Raw genomic sequence first — 24,266 nt, forward strand, 5'->3', positions numbered from 1 at the left:
GCGGCGGCCCCGCGCCGCTCGGCCAGGACATCTCGCGATATTTCCCGCGGGCAGCCGGCGCCGGCGAGCACGGAGCACCATGGCAACGCAGTTCTCGCGATATTTGCCGCGCGGCCGCTGCCCGCGGCGGGCGGGGCCGGGCCCGGCTCTCCGCGGCCGCGGCGCTCCGGGGTCCGGCCGCGGTGCGGAGCGGGGACGGGGACGGGGACAGGGACGGGGACGGGGACGGGGACGGGGACAGCCCCCGGCCCTTTACCGAGGTGCCCCGCGGGCTCCGGCGGCGCCCGCACCGCCGTGACCCGCCCGGTGGAGGGGCGGCTCCGGGTCCCCCGCGCGCCGGTGCCCGTCTGCCCCCGGTGCCCCCGCCCGCGGGCCCCGTCGGGCTTTGCACGGCCAAAAGTTAAAATGTGTGATGATGGTGTCCCAGGTAAGCTTATTCCGTATTCCTCGAATTCTGTTTTTACAGTCATTTGTTAAGAGTATAAAATGAAAAAAAAAAGCAACCGAAGGACAACGAAACCTTACAGTCTAAGTGGTCAATTCTCACTGGTTAGAAAACATTCGACATAATTTCGTAGAGGAGTAGTGGTTGAAAAGAACGAGTGTGTGACAGGATGCCATTATCACTATGATTTAGTACAGTTAATGTTGACAGTGGCACATTTTTCCCACCTGTAGTAAAAAGTGTAAGTACAGGTAAGCATCCTAAATCCAGTTTCATCATTCGTGGCAACTGTATTATACCCATGCTAGGTAGCCATGTGAGATAATTTTCTTTGTTTTTAAAGACTGGTCCACGTGAATTATGGTTCTAATTCAAAAGCCAAGAAGTTGGTGAATCAGGCTAGTTAAACTAAGCAGTTCATGCATTGGCTTTATCAGCATTCTTTTCTGGCCCTTAGTAGCAGTGGTGTCCTTAATACCATTTTTTGTTTCAGCCTTTTTCTTATTCTGTTTGCTACTTCTCACTAAGTTTGGAGTTTAGTAACACTACTACTATTGCCCAGTGTAATTTATTTCACTTTGCACCTGAACTTTACTTGTGATGATCCATATGCAACTCCTTAACCTCAAGTAAAAGCTTCACTAAAATCAAAAACTGTCGTCTTAAATAATGGTTTTAACTTTGAGAGTTTCTGAACATGTTGCATATCCCTTCACTACTGTAAAAAAAAAAAAGGAATTACAGAAGTGCTCTGCTATTTTAATTTTGATTTGCATATATAACAGTGTACTGTACATAGCTGGTTTCAGTTTTTCATTTTTAGTTCCTGTTCTCAAGAAATTGCAGAAAGAATTAGATGCTACTGGAAGAAGTAAATGTACTCATCTTTTTGCATTGAGATGAGAGATGTGTACAAATGCCATGAACTTCAAGGATTAGTTTTGTTGAATTTACAGCCTGTACTTTATCCTTTGCCTCAGAAAGTTACATTTGAGCTTCAAGTCTTTGAGAAGGTCTGAGGGAATGGCTGAGGGGCTTGGAGCAGCTTATGTAGAAGGTCACAAGGTATGGGGCTGAACTCCAAATAAGGATAATGGGGCCATTATTAAAGAGATCTGCAAAATGGTGAATTGAGTGGGAAGACTGTGGTTTATGACCTTGTTAATGTAAGAACTAGTGGGCTGTCAGTTTAGGTCTTTGGATTGAAGTTCATATCAGGCAAAAGTGTGACTTGTATCCAGAGGAGACCCACAATATTTTTAGTCAGAAGTCTCCAAATTCTAGGAATCTGCATGTGTTGAAAGGGGAATGGAGCTACTTGAAAGAGAGCAGTCTACTGGTATTTGCTAAACAGACAAAATCACCTGTGGCCCATGAAAACCCTGTAACTAAAAGAATACTTTAGAGGCCAAAAAAAATTGGAATTAAGGGTGTTGTGTAGACTTGTACTGTTTTTATTGTTACCTGCGTCTCAGCTTAGGGCCAGTGCTGGCTGTGGAATAGTGAGCTTGGCTACATTGATGCTTTTGTTTTCTCTAAGTGTATATAATTAAATCAATTTAGTAAATGAATTATGAGTTATCATTGATTTAACTAATGCATTGTGGACATTAAACCTGTAAGTGTATGCTTCCAGGTGCTCAGAACTTGGTGGGGAAAATCAGTTTTCTTGCAGTTTTTACTCAGAGTCATTAAAATGGGTGAAGGTGGAATTTCTTGCCTTCAGAACTTTTTTCCTTACTTCTGAAAAGTGTCTGGGTTGATGTGTCCAGGAATATATACCACCACTGGTCATAGAATGATGAATACTTGCTCTGGTGCAAGATTCTTCATGGCTCGCTCCTTCCTGTAAAAAAAAGGTGTGCCTCATGGTAATTGATAATGACTTTCTTGTAAGTATCAAAACTATTCCAGCAAATAGATAAGAAACAATGAATGTTCTGAGATGAATCATGTATCCCTTTGTTTTGGGATGATTGAGCAGGGGAAGACTAAAAATTGTTTCTGCAAACTTGAAAGAATGCCCCTTTTTCTCTCAGTTCAGATTTGGAAAACTTTATGCGCAGCCATTACTTGCAAGGTCTTTTTACTGTGAAGAGTGAAGACCTTGTTTTTTTCCAGTAGAGGTATTTTGTATTATTTTTAATTGTCAGTGTGATGTGAGGTCTTTCCACTTTGGTACATACTGCTGTGTTTGCCTGTGTGAAGCCACTGTGTTAACTTAATGTATCGGAATCTGGATTTTGCTTTATTTTCCTATACACCTTCTGTTATTTCTAAAATACTGGCATTAGAGGAAACTATAATTTTATAGTCTAGCTGTAAATAGTAACTGCTATTTTGATTCTAGTGCTACCTTCAATAAAGTGTTTGTATGAAGTTGTGTGCATTTTGTCAACTAAATTTATATCTATTGTTTTAATAGTGAAGAAGTTAAATACTTTGTACATCAGGCCAGTTTATCACTATGTGTGTTTGTTTTTTTTAATAGACCATTGGCATATTGGGGAGAAATGCCTTGCACCTTGTTTTGAAAATGGAAAACTTCATGAAGGAACAATAACTGCTCTTGAAAAGGACAAGAATGGAAAATCATTTGCTGTTGTATCATTCTTCGATTCTGAAGAAAGGAAAATACTAATAAGAAAACTTTGTAAAATCAAAGACAGTCGAGGACCCTGGAAGAACTCAATATTTGATGAGGGTGATCTGGAAAAGCCATATTTTCCTGACCAAAATCTTCCATCTCCTGGAGTTGCTTTTAAATTATCTGACAATGGCGATTTTATCCCATATACAATTAACAGATACCTGCGTGATTATCAAAGGGAAGGAGCCCAGTTTCTGTATAGACACTATGCTAATAAAAGAGGGTGTATTCTTGGAGATGATATGGGCCTTGGAAAAACAATACAGGTATTCTTTTTGCTTGTTACAGTGGGAGAATATAGTATTTTCTGGGATCTGTAAATCTTTTTTTAAAAAGCATTGTATTTGTGAAGTTTAATCCTCCCTCTGCTGTTACAGGGGTGGATAAGGCAGGACATGATGTCCAGGACAGCGCTCAGATCCAGGAATCCATTGCTGATTTAAGAGTCACTCCTTAACAGGCCATAAAACTGGGATGGAACTCCTTTTAGTATAAGCATGAGTAATTATGATAGTTAAAATGTTAGTGTGTTGAATTTACTTTGACCATTGCTACCTGCTCATAATGAAAGCAGTTTGCACTGGAATACAGTAAAAGAACTTGAGACTCTTATCTGACTCTTGCTTTTAAAATACCTTTTTCCTTTTTTCCTGAAAACAACTAGTTTCACTGTTCTGGAAATGCAAAAGAACTGTCACTTTCACTTCCATCTGTGGAAATAGTGCTTTGTTATTCCATGCCACTTCAGTAGCCTTTGTGCTCAAGGTCAGGTTGGCTGGGGGCTTGAGCAATCTGGTCTAGGTGATCTTAAAGGTTGGTTTCTTCCAACCCTTACCATTTTATGATTCTGTGATCTTCTGTTGAACACAGTATTTGCATTTAAGTTCAGCATGGGAAAGGCAGTTCAGTAAATATAAAGTAAAATGGTAGAATTAACTTGTTTAGAAAAGGTTAATACACATGAAAAATATAAATCTAAACTTCATTGAATAACAGATACAGTCTTAGAAAAAAGTTGCTTTAGGATTGTCAGTTGGCTGAAGCTTACTGTTTCTGAATTATAGGATGGTTCATGAAATAAAAACTACTCTGGAAATCCTTTGAATTTTAATATTCTTTATATTTCTGAACTGATTTTTGCTTTAAATGTCCCAACGATATGGTTCATTCATATCAAGCTGAAGCTTAGGTGAAGGCAAATAGAATAATGTTATTTCTTAGTGTGATTACAGTAAACAGTAATTTGCTGTCAAGGCATTTAGATTGCTTCTTGCTTGATCTAGAAGAGTCAAAGATTTTTTTATAATGAGTTGCTGTTTCACTGCCTTTGCTGCTCTTATAAATTTGTGATGCAAATTCTTCCAAGAATGGAGAACGTGGAAAAGACATGGAGATTTATTGTTCAGTTGAATTTGATTTAATTCTCAAAGTCGTTAGTAAAACAACATGTGCAAACTGGCAGTTGATCTCAACCTCAGTTTATGAGACAGTATGTATAAAAATGTTTGGGTTATTTTTATTCTACATACCTTTCTTTCATTCTGTGGCCATACGTGTGACGGATTTCTTCTCTCTTCTGTCCATACAACTATTCTTTTCAGGGGGTATTTTTTCTGCACTCTGCTCTCCTGACTAGCTTTTTATCCACATCATTAGAGGGAGAAAGTTCTTTTTTTTTGGACATCAACAGTTGGTAGCTTTACCTCTGTCCTGCTATGAGCAGCTGTGTAGCAGCTGCACAAAGGAAGTGGCTGGAGCTGGCTGTTCTGAATAAAAGGAGCCTGTTGAGTTTTCAAAAGAAGGGCACCTCTCTGGTGATGCATCTGGTCCTTGCTGCTGCTTCTGGATGGAAGTCCATGGATACCATTTATCCCAAGTGAATTTTGAATTTGCATGTTCTGGCCAGATTGTTCTCTGCCTTCTTCCTGTTTTGGATTATGATAGGAGCAGTTTGGAATAGCCTGTGCTGGGATGTTTGTCCTTGCTGTGGTGTATTGTAATAAATGTGTTCTCATAATCACCTTGACTGGTTTTAGGCAGATGGGAGAATATAGCACAAAAGAAAAAAAATGGTTTTGATGTCAGCAACAGGAATTTGAAGGAATGGAACATAGAGGAAAAGGTGTATTAGTAAAAAACAAACCTGTAGGATAAGCCTCTTCTTCCTTTTGCAGGAATAACGTTGAGAGGATAGTTAGAGAATATCTGTTCCTTGTGTTTTCTCATCTGAAATTCAAGTACACTGAAAAGGAGGAGAGTTGCAAGACAAGCCTCATTTCTGTATTTTCCTGGATCATTCATACTCTGTCTTTAGTGTATTTTTGTGACATTTCCACTTCAAGAATGAAAGAGTGAGATAGAGCAATTAATTGTTCTTATCATTAGTTGAAGGAGTTCTTAGAAATCCAAAGTCCCATTTTAAAAACATTTATTTAAAGCCAATAAACACCTCATGTCTGCACCCCCCAGAAAAAAATCTACCCCCCCACCAAACTAAACCATCTTCCAGAGTCCTGTCCAGGATTTTGTCTTAAATGTTTATTTTTTGTGGAATTCATTCAATTGTACGTAGTCACTGAGAATTGTTTTCTTTTTCAAGGTCATTTCATTTTTGGCTGCAGTGTTGCACAAGAAGGGAACACATGAGGATATTGAAAATAATATGCCGGAGTTTTTACTGAGGACAATGAAAAAGGGTTCAGATTGTAACCCCAAGAAGGTACAACTTTTAGTGACACTAGCTTAAGGATTTTGATAAAAGGCAATATTTGGATTTATTTATTTGCTTGTTCTAGGAATTTATGTACATTAATTTTTAAAATTCAGCTGCTGAGGTGGGATTTCATGCCTTTCCTAGTACTGTTTGGGAAGCCTTCAGTTTTCATGACTGCCATAATGCCCTCTCTCTCTAATTGTTATTGTCTAATTTGTTACTACTGTTCATCTGCACTAATAGAAAACATTTGGAATTGTCTGGGTTAGATTTGTGGCTAGAGTACATTGAAAAGCCCATGTTAGTGAGTAGAAAATTAGTGTTGTGTGATGATATTTTTAAAGTAAAAAAGCATATATATCTATAATAACAGGGTATTTAATTAAGACAAATCCATATGTTTGGAAAGTGTATTGCTAATAGTCTTGAGATGTCCTGGCTGTCTTAATGTTGGAAGTAAGTCTGGCTGATAATCTAGGTAATCAAATACAGTGACAGCAAATAAAAGATATATGTAAAACTTCGGTGTGAATAAGATAAATCTGAAGAGTATTTTAATTTTACCCATTACAGAAACCATGTGATTTCTATTTTCAGTTGTTGTTTTTGTTTTGCTGCAGTAGTTAAGAGAATTTGACTGGCATAATGGGTCGTATGACTGTAGCTCTGTGAATGATGGATACATGCCCCTCAGGAAGTAACAGGCTGAGAAGAAGGGGTAAAGGGATAGCACTTTATGTGCAAAGAAACAGGAATGGTTCTGACTCTGACTATGAGTGAGAGAAGAATGTCACTTTGAGGACATTTAATGTTGAAAGACGTCACACAGCGGTTATAGACCCCATCCATCCTTACAGGGTTTTGAAGACCTCAGTTGGCTAAGCCTGGGTTTGATGTCAGTGTTGCCACTGCTTTGACTATTAAGTTGGACTGAAAATGTCCCAAGGTTACTTCCTACCTGTTTGATTTTATTATCCTGTGATACTGAATTGTATGAGCTCCCCTAATTTTTTAAACTCTTCAGGACTATCTGTTTTCAAGTCACATGATGACTAGACTTACAGATTTGAGGAAGCTGCTCAACTTCTTCATCCTTTTATTTTCTCCATTTGTAAAATATTTTATGGTATACAGATGCTATGGCAATGCAAAATGATAGTTTCACATCCTACTGCATTTAAGAGTATAATTTAAGTAAGTAGTGCTTTGTAGTATTTAATTTTAGTATGACAGTATTTTTCTGCTGTATTATACACATCTCAGGGTAAACAGATTACTTTTGTATTTATATTAATTTTAGATATGTTCTATACATCTTTGAAATGACAGAATTAAACAGTCTGCTCAGAGCAGTAAAATAGTTAAGATCTTGACTTCTGTTATTGAGAAGTTGCTATGTTTTAATTTTTCAAGTGATACTATAATATATATTTGTTTTCAGACTTTCCTCATAGTGGCCCCTCTTTCAGTGCTGTACAACTGGAAGGATGAGCTAGACACATGGGGATACTTTAAAGTCTTTGTCTTACATGGCAGTAAAAAAGATGATGACATGAATCGCATCAAGCAAGGGAAATGTGAAGTTGCTCTTACGACATATGAGATACTTCGCCTGTATTTGGATGAATTTAACAGGTAATAGTTTTAATATCTTTTTGTACACACTGAATTTTAGCTGTCTAATTTGCATTGTTCTTTTCAAGGACTTTTTTTTTGTACAATATATTTGCAGCCTAAAAAGATGCTCTTAAGTAATTACTTGTCAGGAATAAGAATACGTACGCTCAGTTATGCATGTGAATCAGTATGAGAGATTTAAGTGGAAGGAGCTAGGATATGAACATCTGTTAGACTTTTCAGAAACTACAATTTTTAGCATGTTTTGGGAATGTAGGAACTTGAATATGAATGAATGTATTTAGTGATTAGCAAAAATGCCACAAGATCAGCCTTCATTAGTGAACTAAATGCAGCTTGCTCAGGAGACATGCTTTCTACTAAACATCTCTAGACATGTCTGTTTCAGCCTTTTGCAATCAATATGGATGTGGTTGTGTTCTGAAATATTCATATATATAAAGTGAACTCATGAAGTTAGTAAATATCTTCCTAGAGAGTTGAAGACTTTATTATTATCTCAGTGTACAGGTCATTCTACCCCTAAGTTTTATTTTTGAACTGGCTGCAAAATATCTTTTGGTCACTGCTTATAGCAATGTTCCTTCTTATCACAATCCCAAAATATTAAAATTTCTCTGCTATATTGATATTGTATATATATTCTTGAGTGATACTTTATTTTGTAGAAAGCCATGCAGATTGAAATGTTTTCAGTTCATTGGTATTTGTCTTGGATAATTTTTGTTGGCAAAATGAAGCATACCTATATTAAGTGTACTTCAGTAGTTTACCTTTAGAGACTTATTTTTTGTAAATCTTAATTATAAGTGGAGTTAATTTTAATGAGATATGCTGGATTCATTGGTCCACAGATTGAAAGCTTCTTTGTTCACAGAAAGCATTTGATGCAGGTGACAGTAGCTCATTTATTTGACAATGTAGTTTAGCCATTAAGTTCAACTATGTTAATTGAATTTATGAAACAAACAATATAAGGAAATAGACTGGTATAATATAAAAACAGGGAAATCAAAAAATAATAATGTGTTATAATATTATCACAGCTTCACTTTTTGTACGGCTTTGTATGACTTTCACTTTTTTGTGTGGCTTCACTTTTTCTATGTATGTGGGATGATGGGACAAATAATGTCAATGAATGGAATCTTTTTTTGATCTGCAGTATAGAGTGGTCTGCTGTGATAGTGGATGAAGCACATAGAATCAAGAATCCAAAGGCTCAAATAACTCAAACCATGAAGTCATTAAAATGCAGTGTTCGCATAGGTCTTACTGGAACCATTCTTCAAAATAATATGAAGGAACTTTGGTGTGTTATGGACTGGTAAATAGAATACTTTATTTTATATTTAAACACCTCTGTGTGTTGACTGTGCAGTGGGGTTAGGGCAGGACTGGATGATATGGACCCATCTGTGTTGTTAAAAGAACAACAACAAAACACAAACCTCAACCTCAAAACACCTGCTTTTTTTTAAGAATATGACTTCCTGGGGAGGTAAGCTCCTGGTATTTTACAGTTACTTACTTAATAGATTTGGAGTTCATCCCAGATGGCTTCTTTGGGGAATTTGAGAAGTAGTTAAAATTATTCTTCCTCCACCTCCTTTTTGTTTCTTTTTTTTTTTTTTTTTTTTTTTTTTTTTTTCCCTGAGGGACACTCTTTTTTCCTTCTGTCCTTCACCCAGTAGATAGGGAATCATTACACAACCTTGACCAACATAGTGCCTTTGCTCCAGTATGTGCAGGTCATTCTGACCTGCTTGGAGGATGAAAGTAGTAGCATTTTGCGCTTTTTTTTTCCAAAATACACAAGTGTGCATATTTGAAAAGCAAGTCTTGTCCAGAAAAACTTTAATGGTCAAGGAGAGGTACAACTGACCGTAGATACAAATCTAAATCTCTTGGGAATGCTTTGCAGAGAAAGAACAAAGCAAACATACTTTAAATATAAGGACATACAGAACAGAATTAGCAGGAGGAATATTTTAAGCTTAGTGTTCCATCTGGTTCATTAAAACTATGCTGATGCTGTTGGTAAATTGTTCCAATGTGTAATGCTGCCAACAATTACTAAATTCTTTCTACTATTTGGTTTCTCAAGATTTTATTTTGTTAATTGTAATATCTGCATATTCTGATTTCATAAAACCAGTAAAAATTGAAAACATGACTGCTTAGCTTCCAGTTTAGTCTCCTCAACTCTTGCAGCCTTGTAGTTTAGGGCTTCTGTATAATTTTGATTTCTGTTGTTCTGCTAAATGTTTTTTCTCATGATATTGGAACCCTTTTCCTGAGGGGTATGTCTTAGCATTTGAGGATCATAGAAAACAAAGGGAAGATGGCATGTCTTAAAATAGTGCATGCTTCTATTTGTACTTAAAATTTTTAGTAGTTTCTCTAGTGACTGCTACTTTAAGATATCTTGCTGTTAGTCAGAAAAAAAATGTATGGTATGCTTTAAATCAGTGAATCGATGCCCCATCCCGTTTTGTTTTTTAATAGGGCTGTACCAGGACTTTTAGGTAGCAGAGTACATTTCAAGAAGAAATTTTCTGATCCAGTGGAGCATGGCCAGAGGCACACTGCAACTAAAAGGGAGCTAGCAACAGGTCGTAAGGCCATGGTGAAGCTGGCAAGAATAATGTCTGGCTGGTTTCTGAGACGTACCAAAGCGCTTATCAGTGATCAGTTGCCAAAAAAGGAAGATAGGGTAAGAGTGCCTTCATGTTTCAAATACAATGCTAATAAATGTATCTCTTCTTTTTTGTTTTCTTGTTGTATTTTCTCTCTTGCATCATGTCTGTAGTTTATGGTTCTTTCTTAATCTTTCTAACTTAAGAATCCATACCCTTGGACAAAGTGCACTTGAAGTAGTGTGCTTTGTTCACATAATTACTATGATTGCACATTGAAATGGAGTTAATCAAGCATGAAAGTGCTCAACTAGTCTTCTGATTAGTGATTTACACATCTGTTTTATGTATGTTTTTGTCCTTACCTCTGCAAGCCCAAAGCAATGTATGTAAATGTCTTGAAATTCTATGCAGAACTTGTGAATTTGCATCTTGACACTTTGTGTATGGAACAGTATGCTTTTAACTCCCTTGTTTTTCAATCTTGAAATAAAAATCTCAGACAAATGGATTCTGTGATAGATTTGTAATCCTGTTCATCTGATGCAATTGTAAATATTACATGAAGTGATAATACTTTATTGAAAAAGCTAAGAGTTCTGCTAAATCTTTTCATCTGAGTTGACAAATATGTAAGTTTGCATCTGGTTTTATTTTCAAAATTTGGTGGTTTTTCTTCATCCTTAGTTTATAATAATGTCATCTGGACAGTCTTCTGAAGGAAAGATTAACACAAACATCAGTCAGTCTCCTTTCTGAATCTAGCAGGTTTTATTCTTTGCATTATCTTGTTAATGTGAGTACATGTTCAAGTTACTGCTGTATTATTATAGCTCAGCATGGTGCTGCTGCTATGTTGATAGTGTAGGTTAAGGAATGATCTTGGGATTTCTGTCTCCTGCTGCTTAAGACTAAAGATGTCATGGAGATGCCACCCATGGTCTTTCAGAAGAGGGATCAGAGTTTTCGCCATAGCACTGTGTAGTTCCTTGCCTTCTCATTGTTTATTCTGTTTGTCCCGCCTGTGGTAGTGCCCTACAACAGCTAATGCCTAAAAAGGGGAAAGAAAGGGCAAATTAAGCACCTTGCAAAACAGAGAGAAATCTGTAATTAATATTATGCATTTACTTCTCTCACTTTTCCTTCCTCCTATTCCTTCACAAAAGCCATGTTTAAAGGTTTTGAGCAAAATAACATCAGGTTCTTGTAGAATGACACTGTTATTCTTTGTAGAATTTTGGGGTGGAATAGAATACGTATGCATACATTTTTGCTACAGTTTCATGCTCTTTTTTTGTCAATATTCACTTTTTTCATTTGGTGGTAGAATAATTTCCTGAAACTATTTGAGCAAGTATAGTATTTATTTCTACTTTATTTTCAGTGATCTGTGATTTGTGTTTTTTGATGCAGTGGTTTTTTTTGCCTTTCATTGTATGCTGTACATGATAGTGTTTCTTGTGTTTTCTCTTTGTCAGATGGTGTTTTGTTCCCTAACTGAATTCCAGAAAGCTGTGTACCAGGCTGTGCTAGAGACAGATGATGTAACCTTGGTGTTAAGAGCAGGAGAGCCCTGTAGCTGCAATAGTGGCCGGAAGAGGAAGAACTGTTGTTACAAAGTAAGAACTTGGCACTGTTTGGATTTTACAGCGTAGTCTCCAGAATTTCTCAAGTGACTCTCTGCTGATGAAGAGCTGACTGAAATGTTTGTCTAGTTGTAGCTCATCTTTTTGGGAAATCGCAGCTGGAAACATGGGGAGCTGCATCACAAGCATTATAGAGTTAAGCACTCTGGGGTTACTGCAAAGCTGCTTTGCATGCCCTGAGCAGGTGATTGTTCCGTATGCAGTAAATTTTGGAACTTCTGTATTAATAAATGCACCTGTGATTTAGTTGATACTGGCAAAGCTACTGCATTGAGATGTTCAGTACGTGTCAGGCATGCTGCTCCCAGGTGCCTCAGGGGGTGTGTGCAGGAGCTGGGAATGGGAGGCATGCTGGCTGAACTTAGCAGGTTGCCTGGGTAGTTCCTTGTGTTCTAACATTGACTTTGCCTTGCTTCATGAGGGGAGAACTGTAACAGCACCGCAGAGCACAAGCTTTGCTGATTTCTTCAGTCTTTTCTGGACCTCTTTAAACCTTAATCAGTCTGGCTTTGTATTTATTTTGCTTACCTCACTCAGTAGTCTCATATTAAGCAAATCTTTTAAACATTTAGAAGCATAGGTAACACGCCCATTTCTCCCTTTTATCTCTCTAGCCTGCTCTGATTCTTATGCAGTGTTTTGAGTTTTTTTCCAAATGATGTAGCTTCTTCAGTTTCCTGCATCTTTCTTTATAAGCAATCCCCTTATCAGTTTTGTTTAGTATTCCATGGACAGTAGCCCTCTTTGCAGGCTTTTGTTTCTAGTGATGTTCTGTAGAAAAAAAGAAATGCTGGTGAACTTCATTCACAAAAGGGCAGTAGGCAGGCCTGCAGATAGTTGAGTGCTCTTATGGACTGTTTTATTCCAAAGTTAACTGTGAAATTTAGTAATTTGAGAAGACAAAGGAAAACAAATATTGATCAAGCTAGCCAGCCATAACTAGGAAGATAGCTGATGCTGTTGCACAGTTGCTGTTGCACTGTAGAATGTCTTGAAGCTTGAATTACGCTATTTGAGATGTTTGTAAAGCTTTATAGGCTTTTGCTGGAGAGAAAAGTTAGCAGTTGAAAGGTAAGAAGTCATTCAAACTGCTCTTGCTTGATTTAGTTAGCTATAAAGTTACCGTTTCTTGTTTACTGAAGAATTTTTGTTTATCTCCATGGGATGTCTGTAGAAGGGTGGCAAAGCTGAAATAAAAATAAAACTTGATTAATTTTTGTCAGAAATACAGTATTCATCTCTTGGGGATTAGTTATAGTACTGAAAATTGTTAAACCTGGTACGAATTAAACCTGGTAAGAATAGCACTTGTTTGACATTATTACTTATTTTCAGTAGTATTTATTTTCATAAACTGGGCTTTTTTTTGTAGGCAAATGCACATGGTGAAACAATTAAGTCATTGCGCTTCAGTTACCTAATGATCCTACAGAAGGTTGCAAATCATGCCGCACTGCTGCAGACAGACAGCACTAGCAAACTGCAGGTTAGTTTCAAAAGTATCTAAAAAATATACTTTTGTAAAATGAATGGGATGGAAACTCTTGAATGAAAATTGCTGCAGGCCTCCTTATAAGTCTTAACTAACTGCAATTAAGGTATTTTGTAAAATTCCTATTCCATTCAGTCATACAGATGCATACCTTGTAAAGATGTTATATAAAACAGCATGTTCATTTAGTTGATTCATACCTGAAAGTAAGAGTTATAAAACATCGAAGAGATTAGGAGGGAGAGTAATTTTTAATTATTTCTAATAGTGCCATTTTTGTTATATTTATGAAGAGTGCCTATAAGAGGAATGTCTTAGTGCAAATAAAAAAATAATGGATAATTAGAATGTTTTTTTTCTCTAGTGCTTTATGTTAAGAGCTGAGTTTGTTTAAATAATGAGAAACAGGTTTTAGAAGAAATTGCTCAATCAGGATCACCTTATTTTGTAACTGTGGCAAGCAACAAGACCCACAAACGGGAGTTTCAGAAATGCTTGTGTGTGAGCCTTAAGATCCAGGAATGAGGAAAGGGATTTAGGGATGTTACAACTTTTTCTTAGAATCTATCAAGGAACAGAAACCAGAACGTCCTAGCTAATTTTGCAAGTTTGTTCCATTAAAGCAGTTTTGCTTTCTCATAAATGTTACTTTTAGTGTCCAGCACATTACGCACAGCATATTCCCAGATGTTTTCAGTGGGCTTTTTTGTGTACTGCATTTTTAGTTTTTGTTGTTATAATATCTGATATTTAAATAAGCTCTGAAATCACGGAATACAAGTATTTTGTGACTTAGAGTCTTCTGCATCATGCATAATTGCTAATTTTACCAACGAATACTTCATGGTGTTTCTTACCTTGAGTATTGAAGGTGCTTATGTGTGTTATCCTTAGGTGAGAGATGTGGTCTTTTCTTTCTTTCTGGAAAAGTGGACTTAAAGTGTGAGGTTGTGATTAAGTTCAGAGCTAAATTTAGCAATGGAGCTTTATCTGGCTTTTGAACACCTTAAGTCCATTTCCTGTACAGTTTTTGTTGTGGAACAATATGCAGTTCCCATACTGGCTTGTTACCTGAGAAAGTCAAGAGAAATGTTGGTGCACAATCCTTGGGTAATGCAAACCTCAAGGCAGCAGAATGTTTTGAAACTGTCAGTTCTGTCCAGGAGAAGAAATTCTGAATGTGATCCATGATTTCAGATTAAGAAATCCTTTGTTTTTAAATGAAACAAAGCAAAACACACAGGATATGTTTTATCCAGCAGTTTTGTAGTGAACTAAATTAAAAACCACATAACTCTTGAGATACTTTGGCAGATCATATTTCAACCTATTTAACTCCTCGCATTGCTTAATATATTTCTGATTTTTAACACCTGTTTAATCTTTCTGCTTTTCTTCCAGGAAGCACATATCAAACGAGTTTGCAACCAGGTATTTTCCAGTTTTCCAGATTTTGTGCAGTTAAGCAAAGATGCAGCCTTTGAAACTATTTCAGATCCAAAATATAGTGGAAAAATGAAGGTAAACCCCTTCCTTAGAAAAAATATAAATTTTATTAATAGTAATAGATTTGGCCTATATTATATGGATATAATAAGATATACACCTAATAGTTCTGGGGGTTTCAGTTATTCTGTTTACTGTTCATCATACAACAGCAGGAATCTCCTGTCATGGATCAGTATTTATCTGGGCAAAGACTGGATAAGAGTAATCTGTGAAGCTAAAATTTTCTGAGATTTTAGCTTCACATGTTTGATGGTGGGCATGGAAATTACTCTTACAGTCAACAGAACTATTGTTTCACAAAACCATGGATTCTGGTGACAGTTGGAAATATCTGTCAAAGAAAAGGAAGCAAAACAAAATTATGGTCTTAATGGTTTGTGCACAGCTTCAATTTTGTGTGTAGCTCCAGTTTCTCCTCTCAAAAAGCAGATGTTAGATTTGAAAAGGTTCAGAGGACAGTTCAGAGGAGGGTCACAGGTATGGATAGTAACTGTGTCAGAAGCAGCCAAGTAGGCTGGGACACTCCAGGCTGTAAAGAATGTCTTAGGTAAATGTGAGTGGGTCCTAAACAATCATGAATAGCATGGAACTGGTGAAAATGTATTTGAACCCATTCTTGAACGCTTTGGACAGTAAATGAAAATAATAGTAGTTTCTCTGAAGATGACCAAAATAAATGTGTCTAGTATGAATTTGCAAAACTCCTCATGTTAGAAACTGTCTTTCTCTGGTTTCAGAGAGGAACAAAAGGTTACATGATGACATATAGTGTATCTGAGGATGATGTTGTTTAATGTAGATGAAAAGTATGTCTAATACAACTAATTAAAAAGAAACCATACTAGTTTTAGTGGTACTCTGGAGCTGAGTTGGGAGGGGTAGGAGCTATGCAGAATTTTGGCTTTCCGTAAGCCTGGATATTAACATTTTCCTCATGGGACTTTTGGTAGTGGGAGGACTCTGTTGCTGTAGCAGGAATGGCTGTTGCCACTTTACTGATTTGTTACTATGTAAGCAATGTCTTTCTTTACTGTTAATACATATGTGTGAAATGCCTGCATATTAACTTTGTTGCTTACACTTGATTATTTTGCGAATGTGAATTTATCTGTTAAATTAACACATAGCATTAAAAACCAAATCCATCATCTTCAGAAATTGAAGAATTGCTTATGAAGCAATTCTGTTACTAATTATTTCACTATGACATTATTCACATTGCTACTTGTAATTTTTGTTATTATTTTTTTTTTTTCTTGTTATATTCTTCTGGAAAAGTTGGCAGCCCATGGCTTGGACTTGTACACCTTTGCCAGATTAAAAACTGTCTGGGTATCTGAGCCCAGAGAGTGGTGATGGATGGTGGCACATCTAGTTGACATCCAGGCACCAGTGGTGTCTCCCAGGGTTCAGTTTTGAGGCCAGTCCTGTTCAGCATCTTTGCTGATGATCTGGATGAGGGGATCAAGTGCACTCTCAGTAGATTTGTAATCTTAAAATGGGTGGGACTGTTGATCTGCTGGAAGTTAAGAAGGCTCTGTAGAGGAATCAGTGGGCTGAGACCAATGGTATGAGGTTCAGCAAGACCCAATGCCAGGTCCTGCATTTGGCCACAGCAACCCCCTGCAGCACAGGCTGGGGCAGAGTGGCTGGAAAGCTGCCAGCTGAGAAAGGTAATGGAGGTGCTGGTCAACAGTGGCTGGACGTGAGCCAGCAGTTTGCCCAGGTGGCCAGGAAGGCCAGTGGCATCTTGGCTTGTATCAGAAATTTTGCGTGCAGCAGGATCAGGGAGGTGATTCTTCCCCTGTGCTTGGTATGTGCTTGGAGGCCGCACCTTGAGCACTGTATCCATTTCTGGGCCCCTCTGGGCAAGAAGGACACTGAGATGCTGCCTGGAGCATGTTCAGAGAAGGGCAAAGGAGCTGGTGCAGGGTCTGGAGTGTCAGGTTTATGAGGAGCAGCTGAGACAGCTGGGATTTGTTTAGCCTGGAGAAAAGGTCTCCCCTGAGCCTCCTGACTGCTCTGTACAACTACCTGAAATGAGGTTGTGGTAAGATGTGGTCCTGAGTTAAATTTGTGCAGTAGCTGTGAGGGAGTGGTAGCTGAAGTGGTGTAGATGCAGCCAAAGGGTTGTTCTTTACATCCAAGAAAGCCACAGGTGTCCTGGAAAACAGCAAAGAAGATGTGGCCACTAGGGCAACAGAGGCAATTTTCCTCTTCTGCTTCATTCATGCAGTGTACTGTATCCAGCTTTCTCAGCAGAAAAAGTATATGGACATGCTGGAACAAGTCCAAAGGGCCCGTAAAGATTATTAGATGGGTGGAACACCTCTTCTATGAGGAAAGGCTGAGGAAATTGAGGTTGCTGAGTCTGGAGAAGAGAAGGGTTTTGGGTAATCTCATTGCTTCCTTTCAGTGATGAAGGAAGTCTAAAGTAATCTGGAGAGGGACATTTTACAGAGATAGGGAAAGAAATAATGGCTTCAAAACGAAATAGAGTAAATTTAGGTTGGATAATAGGAAGAAATTCTTAACTGTGAGGGTAGTGAGGCAGTGGAGCAGGTTTTCTGTAGAAGCTATGGATGCCCTGTCCCTGGAAGTGTTCAAGGCCAGTTTGAATCTAGTAGGTGGCATCTCTGCCCATGGTGGCATGGTTTGAAACTAAATGATCTTTAACTGAAACTATTGTATGATTCAGTGATCTTTGTGCCTGGAAGGACGATAATGGTTACATAGCTATCATTGAAAATAAGATGGGTTTTGGGTCCATTAATTTTAACTTGATGATGCCAAAAACCGGTTCATAGCTTTTTGGGGTTTTTTTGCCTAAATTATAGAATGGAAGCTATTTGTGATGATTGTGCATTTTATATTGTGAAAGCAAATCATTCAGGAAGTATGTAATTTAGAAAGTTGTCATACCATAAGAATGTAATCACAGAGGAGTCAACTGGTACTAGGGCTAGGAAATGGCTTTATAAAATTTTAACATGTTTATTTGGAAATAACTGAGACTAATTATAGTAAAATGTTTTTAATAACCTTGTTGCACTGTAGTAGTTTGCATTTCCTAGATAAATAAATTCATCATTCATTTCATAAATTCTGGAAACTAAGTGACATTCTTTTGTAACTTTAATCTGGTAGTGTAGACTGAATAAGCATTACTTAAAATTCACTACAGACTACATAGAAATTTTGGTACAGGTGATTATTCTTTTGTAGATAAACATAGTTGCAAAGGAATAGTTTACAGCATTTAAAAAAAAATATTCAGGAAGGGGGAAAGGCTGTGATTTTTTTAAATGTTTATTGGTTAAGCAGCTGTTACTGTTTTGCAGAGTTGAAAAGGTTCCATCTGCTTAGCCTATCTCTCCTCCAACCACCCAGAAACATTCTGTTGTGGGATATGAATTACTTCCACCAGTAAAACTAGATTTGCTTGTATGAAAGGGTTAAAGAGTATTTGTGTCCTACCTGTTCTTGTGAGTCATCTCTGTGTTTTGCAAGCTGTAGCATGCCACCCCAGGCTTTTTGCTCTGAATTTTGGATTACAAGAGCCTGGAAAAAACAGTCCTGCAATCCAAATATACAACATGTATAATCATTGATGGGGTACCTAATACGGTATAATGAGGACACTTACATATCTGTGTTACAGTGGGAGATGGATAATACACAGTGATTAAAAGCTTCAGCTTTTTTTTGTGAAATTATCCCCTCCTTTTCCCATGTACTGCAGAACATACAGTGTGCAAGTTTTGTTGGCATGTTTTATTACAAGGTAAATTTCATGCTTAGATTTTTAAATAGACATAGTTAAATATATGAGAACTGAAAGGAATGTCATGTTTTGTTTGGAAACAACTGTTTTTCTGTCATGATGTTGTAAAATAGTGGACACCTACAAAGTTTAAAGACAAGTTGTTCATTGCTTTTGAAACACAACGATTTCAGATTGTCCACATGGAAGTATTGGGGACTGCTTGGAAAAGAAGATAAGTGAGGATAGTATTACAATCCTGCAGTAATTCCCATTCAAACTACCTTGTTTGATTATTTCTACAGTTTTGTTAACATTGTGTCTCAGAGAGACTCTATAAGCTTTTAGGTGTAAAGGGTTCTTAAATGTCTGGGCCATTGAAATATTTTTTTTAAGATTTATTTTTTTTAAACTGCATACATTTCCACAGAGAACCATTTGTGGGGTTTTGGAATACTGTTCTTAATACAAATCTCTTAGGAGTAACTCTTGTATTGATTTAATTAGTTTTGCTTGGGATATCATCATTCAGTAGGAAAATGGAAGTCTCTTGGAGCACTTTGCAAGAAATGGTAACCTCTGTCATTAAACATAACCCTGACCCAGGCAGGGCTGGCCTTGAAGCCTTAAAACATACTGCAGGCTAGCTTGAACATCTCTATAGAAAAAAGTTCTCAAAAGCAAGAGGTAAAATTTCATCACATATAGATGACTCACAATGCATCGCAATGGGGAGACGTATGCTTAAATCCATGTGGTCTCTTAGAACATGTGACTTCTGCTTGAGTATGATCAAGTGTTTCTGTTTTGGGCTAAAAACATACAGGATAGTATTCTGGTGTGCAAATGTAGAATTTGCTTATCTTTGGTGCAGAAACGTTAATTACTTTTCCCTGTTAGAGTTGTTTCTTACTCCAGAATGCCTAAATTCTCCATGGGGATGAAATTGATCCATTTCATTTAAGTGAATTGGGTGGATTTATTTTTGTATTCTCCTGTAGGAAATTCACTATTTGACCTGTACTTTAATAATAACAACAATAACACAGAAGCCAATTTCTTCTAGTTTAAAAGAATGTCACTTCTGTTTCTTTTCTTAATGTGGCTAAATAAAATGCAAATGTGAGTAGTATACCTTCTGCTAAATGGCCGGTTGTGCATTTTTCCCCAGTAAAATAAATCCTAGTTTATATGTTCATGTACAATGAAATGAGGCCAAAAAAATCTGTCATTTGTACCTTGTTTTCACTTGTAACAAGCTGGCTAACATTTACTAAGGAGCTCATAAGTGACATATAATTACTATTTTATGTTCTAGATATTGTCCAAAATTGTAACATTAGTACAAACATTCATCATTATTTGATTGTCAAAGACTTACTAGGCTTGTAGTTAAATAATTATTGATTAACAGTTTATCTATTTATCAGTGAAGAAATAGAATTTCAAAAATATTTATTGCCCAGTGGGAAAAAGCTACAGTCATGGTACAGAAAATTCCTCTTTTCCCATTGTGTATGACTTCAGCACAGTGCTCTGGAGCGGCCATTGCCAGATGTGGACATGGTTCTTTTGAAAATAACAGTATCACTATTATACACAAGGCTCTGGATTATTTGCTTCCCCACCAGAACGTTGTGTGTGGGCGGATTATTGGCATTTCAAGGTCTGTACAGAGTCTGGGAAGCTGGATCCTACTGTAAACAGAGCAACAGATGAGAGTGGGAGAGGGGAGAGGCATACATCTCACTGATTATTTTAAGAAGACAAGTTCCAACAAGCTCTGAACTCAGATGTAGGACAGGAAGTTTAAACAGACCTTGGAGTTTTCAGGATAAATATGTGCTTTTTTTAAATGAAAAAACTCAGAATCTGAGCTAAAGTGTGACATAAGTAATGTTCTGTTGCAGTCTATACACTGACACAAGTAGCTTCTGAATCTACCTGTTAATGGTTGGATAACCTTTTCACAGTAGGATTTCCATGTACATCATTGAAAATGCAAAGTTCCAGCATCTCCATTACCTTTAGGCCATTTATTATGTTAGTAATGATTTTTGTTATGGCTCTGCTTGGCTTTGCAAATAAGTTTCAGTGTAGTCTGTTTGGAGGTTCAAAACATGAGTTAAGTGTGTGCAAGATAACATGATAAAAATTTAGATTTTAGATAAAAATGTCTTTATTTTTCTGCTTCAATTACAGGTCCTTCAGCAGCTTTTAAATCACTTCCAAAAAAATAAGGATAAAGTTCTTCTTTTCTCCTTTTCCACAAAGGTGAGCTCCATGTTATTTCTATCAATTAACTGCAGCAGTAAGTTCTTAAGTGTGAATCTGAAAATTGACACCTTGTCAGCCACATTTCCTTATTGTTTTTACTGTTCAGAGTAATTATGAGAACAGTGTGCCATACTGCACAAGCATATTGAAACCCTGTCTTACTTCATGATAAAAATGGGTGATGGCAGAACAAGTGTAAGACTCTTCTGTTTTCCCTAGAGCTTTCTGAAATAGTTGTTTAAAGAAATATCAGCTTGCTAAGATGGGAGGAAACTGCTTAAATGGAATGCCTGCTGACTGGGTGGATTGAGTGACAGGTAGCGATGAAACAGGCAGCCAGGGTGGGATGATGGAGTCAGACACACCAGTATTAAACACCTTGAGTGCTGTAGAATCATGGCTAAAGAGAATCGTGAATGTTGATACCAAAATGGCAAATATTTACCATAATTAGCAATGGTGGTGTGCTAAAAATGTATTTGATAAACATAGTCCCTGTGATCATGTTTAATTTAAAAGATACTATTAAGTACTTAACTTTCTTTTTTTCCTTTTTTCTTCATTTTTCCACTCAGTTGCTAGATGTGCTAGAACAGTACTGCATGGCATCTGGGCTAGATTACCGAAGACTTGATGGAAATACAAAATCAGAAGATAGGATCAGAATTGTAAGAGAGTTCAACAGCCTTCAGGAAATTAACATATGTCTTGTATCTACAATGTAAGAAAATTTAACTTGTAGTTTGTTTCAGTATGTCTGTCAAGCGTTAGTAAATTGGTTACTCTGCATTTTTCTTGCTGAGCTTGTAAGGGATTACTTTTTGAGAAGGTGAGAGTAAGTGTAGACTTACTGCTTTGGTCTGAAGCTTCTTAAAATATATAGACACCTTCTCCCTCCCTCCTTTCTGCTTTGTGAAGATTTCTAAGATCAGAAAGAAGTGGGTCTTCTGGATCCTAGTTTAAAGTTGTTGTAGGATTGAAGAAGCAGTTTTAAACATTCCTATTAAAACATTATTATGTCATTATCTACAACAGGCTTTTAATTTTATTGGAGACAGACTCAGTGTCTTGTTTTACAGTAGTAGAACTAGCAAGTGAATTTGAACATGAAGTGCCATATTGAACTGAAAAATTCTCACTATTACTGCAATTTATTAATCATGTTAATTAGCTAGCATGTCTATTTCAAAATATTTCAACAAGATCTTTTATTGTCTTTCTAAAATGTATTTACCTATCAGATTTGCGTATCAATTTATGATGGGTAACAACTTCTTTTGAAATAGACTATTATGTTCAACTAAAGTTCTTGTTACTATAATAACTATAACTATTTATTTGTTTTATTTGGGTTACTTCCTTGCTTCATCTTGGATAAAATTTTTTTATTGGGTAAGGGCAGAAAAGGAGCAGAAAGAAGCTTTGCTTTTTTTGCCTCCTACCCAGAGGGGAAAACTCAGTGACACTTGATGAAATATGAGTATCTGATCACTGTAGTTTTTACTGGAAGTGGGTGTGTTTGAGTTAGGAGGATCCAAACTACCTCTATATAACTAGAGCAGACATCATCTTAAAGGCTGTTGCAAGTGGATGTCAGAGCAGTCTTCACATACTCTGCTTATGTATAGGGTTGTGCAGAGATTTGTGATACTGGTCATGTACATCAGTTTGTAATCTCTGCAACTGTGAAATCTGGCAATGAGCTTCTCTAAGACCTTCATGGGTCCATACCCCTTTGTCCCTGAAGACAGATGGAAAATTCTGAATCTATAGCATTATGAAGAACTAATTTTTGCTTCAGTCAGTACTATAATCATAGATCTGTTAGTTCTCTTTCATTAATTTAAATCGAAATATAAATGAAGGTCAACCAAACAGAGATGGGTTTTCTCCTCTCTGTTGTGAGGGCTTGTGTACAGAGACTAGTGAGCCTTCTCTGCCTGCTGATGGTCCTGGAGAAAAGGCTTGGTTTGGTTGTTTGTAGTTTTACTTACCTTATGAAACAAGTGAAAGGAACAAACCATAATGGAATTACAGTCAGTATAAGTACTGTATTGAAAGCACAACAGAGGGTGCAATTGTTTGCCTAGTTTATTACAGATAACAGGAAATGACTTTTTCCTTGCTTGATGCACAGGAATGGAAGCATCTTTACATTTATAATCCTTTAGAAATTAGAAAGTGATTTATCCTATTTCTGCTATACAAGAGATTGATCTTTCCTCTCACTCAGATTTCAGACATATATATAATAATAATATGCTTTAGAGTATATTCTCTATTTTTCATTACAGAGGACATTGATAGAATTGGTTCATACTTTTCTGTCTATACTTTCTTGCAAAGTTTCTGGCTGACTGCTCTGTGTAGTCAATTTATGTGTGAAGGTCTCATTGCTCAGAGAACCAAATGTTGATTTTCACTGAAAATACTTGCATGGTCTTTTGGAAGTGTAAGTCCATTCTGCAAAGGGTGAATTCTCTGCATAGTAATCTTGAGACTGCCATTATGTTCACTGGCACAATTAATATGCAACTTGGAAAACATAAAACACCAATCAGAGAACTACAGTGCAGCACTGATGATAACTTTCACTATTAAATTTGCAATGTTCATATTTTATGTTCCTTTGTTTTCAAAATCACATATAGAGATAGAGACCCATAGAGATTTGAAAATCCTGGTTTTAATTAATCAGTTAATTTTTTTGCCAAATGGGACCTTAAAAAAGAAAATAAAAGAACAAAGAATAAAAAACCAAAAGTTTATCTATCTTTAGACATCAGTCTTGAAGTTAATATTGCTACCAAGCATGGCTATCCCTAATGCTTTTATTGACAGCTGTGACTAATAAAGCTTTATGGATAAATATATAGGTGTTGAGAGAAAATGTAATTAATTTCTTCAGAGCTTGTACATTTAATCAAACCATTAGATAATGAATTTCAGGTTGAGCACTAGGGAAAAATAGGTATACACCTGTTGGAACTTCTAAGTCTCATGAAGTAATACCTGTTTGAGAATACTTCAGTCTTGCACTGGTGTTGCTGGGAAAATATGTGATTATTTAGAAAAAAAGAAGAAGATTTTTAGGCATGCTTAGAAACATTAAAATTATCGCTGGAGTTGCTGTAACTTGATAGGAGAATGTCAAACCTTTCAATTTTGCTGGTGCTTCTTAGCCAAAAGAAGAGAAACTGTGTATGCACCAGTACCAAAGTCAGCACAGTTCTGTTCCATCATAGTTTTCTGGAATAAAGAAAAGCAGCAAATATGCCTGCCTTTAAATCACTGTTTCTGGATTTGTTTTTGTGGTAGTTTTTCTCTAGGTTGGTTCTGTCAGAATTAATTGTTAATGAAAATCCATTTCTGCTTCTCAGCTTTCTTTTTATGTAAAGAGAAATGTCTAGAGAAATTTGTAGGTAATTTTTATCATATAAGGCCCACTTCCATTCTGCCTGCAGCATTCTCTACTACTGTCCATTACTGGCCTG

At 36.9% G+C, this 24,266-nt stretch overlaps 1 protein-coding gene and 1 long non-coding RNA gene across 2 annotated transcripts in view; one reads left to right on the forward strand and one right to left on the reverse strand.

Annotated features, from left to right (window-relative positions):
* The first annotated feature begins 228 nt into the window (after positions 1 to 228).
* Positions 229 to 24,266, forward strand: part of ERCC6L2 (ERCC excision repair 6 like 2) — a 48,536-nt gene continuing 24,498 nt past the window's right edge. The window contains exons 1-11 of the mRNA XM_085567323.1: positions 229 to 427; positions 2,937 to 3,361; positions 5,695 to 5,814; positions 7,250 to 7,443; positions 8,612 to 8,773; positions 9,955 to 10,162; positions 11,564 to 11,704; positions 13,104 to 13,217; positions 14,625 to 14,744; positions 20,698 to 20,769; positions 21,348 to 21,493. Of these exons, the coding sequence (XP_085423449.1) occupies positions 406 to 427; positions 2,937 to 3,361; positions 5,695 to 5,814; positions 7,250 to 7,443; positions 8,612 to 8,773; positions 9,955 to 10,162; positions 11,564 to 11,704; positions 13,104 to 13,217; positions 14,625 to 14,744; positions 20,698 to 20,769; positions 21,348 to 21,493 (1,724 nt within the window). The 5' untranslated portion in view covers positions 229 to 405. The remainder of the gene's footprint in view (positions 428 to 2,936; positions 3,362 to 5,694; positions 5,815 to 7,249; positions 7,444 to 8,611; positions 8,774 to 9,954; positions 10,163 to 11,563; positions 11,705 to 13,103; positions 13,218 to 14,624; positions 14,745 to 20,697; positions 20,770 to 21,347; positions 21,494 to 24,266) is intronic.
* Positions 10,597 to 24,266, reverse strand: part of LOC116184646 (uncharacterized) — a 71,927-nt gene continuing 58,257 nt past the window's right edge. The window contains exons 4-5 of the long non-coding RNA XR_014951468.1: positions 12,855 to 12,918; positions 10,597 to 11,136 (exon numbers count right to left, since the gene is read on the reverse strand). This is a non-coding gene — a long non-coding RNA (uncharacterized LOC116184646). The remainder of the gene's footprint in view (positions 11,137 to 12,854; positions 12,919 to 24,266) is intronic.

Source organism: Lonchura striata, chromosome Z (assembly GCF_050655825.1).
Source record: "Lonchura striata isolate lonStrDom1 chromosome Z, ASM5065582v1, whole genome shotgun sequence".
Classification (NCBI taxonomy): Eukaryota; Metazoa; Chordata; class Aves; order Passeriformes; family Estrildidae; genus Lonchura; species Lonchura striata.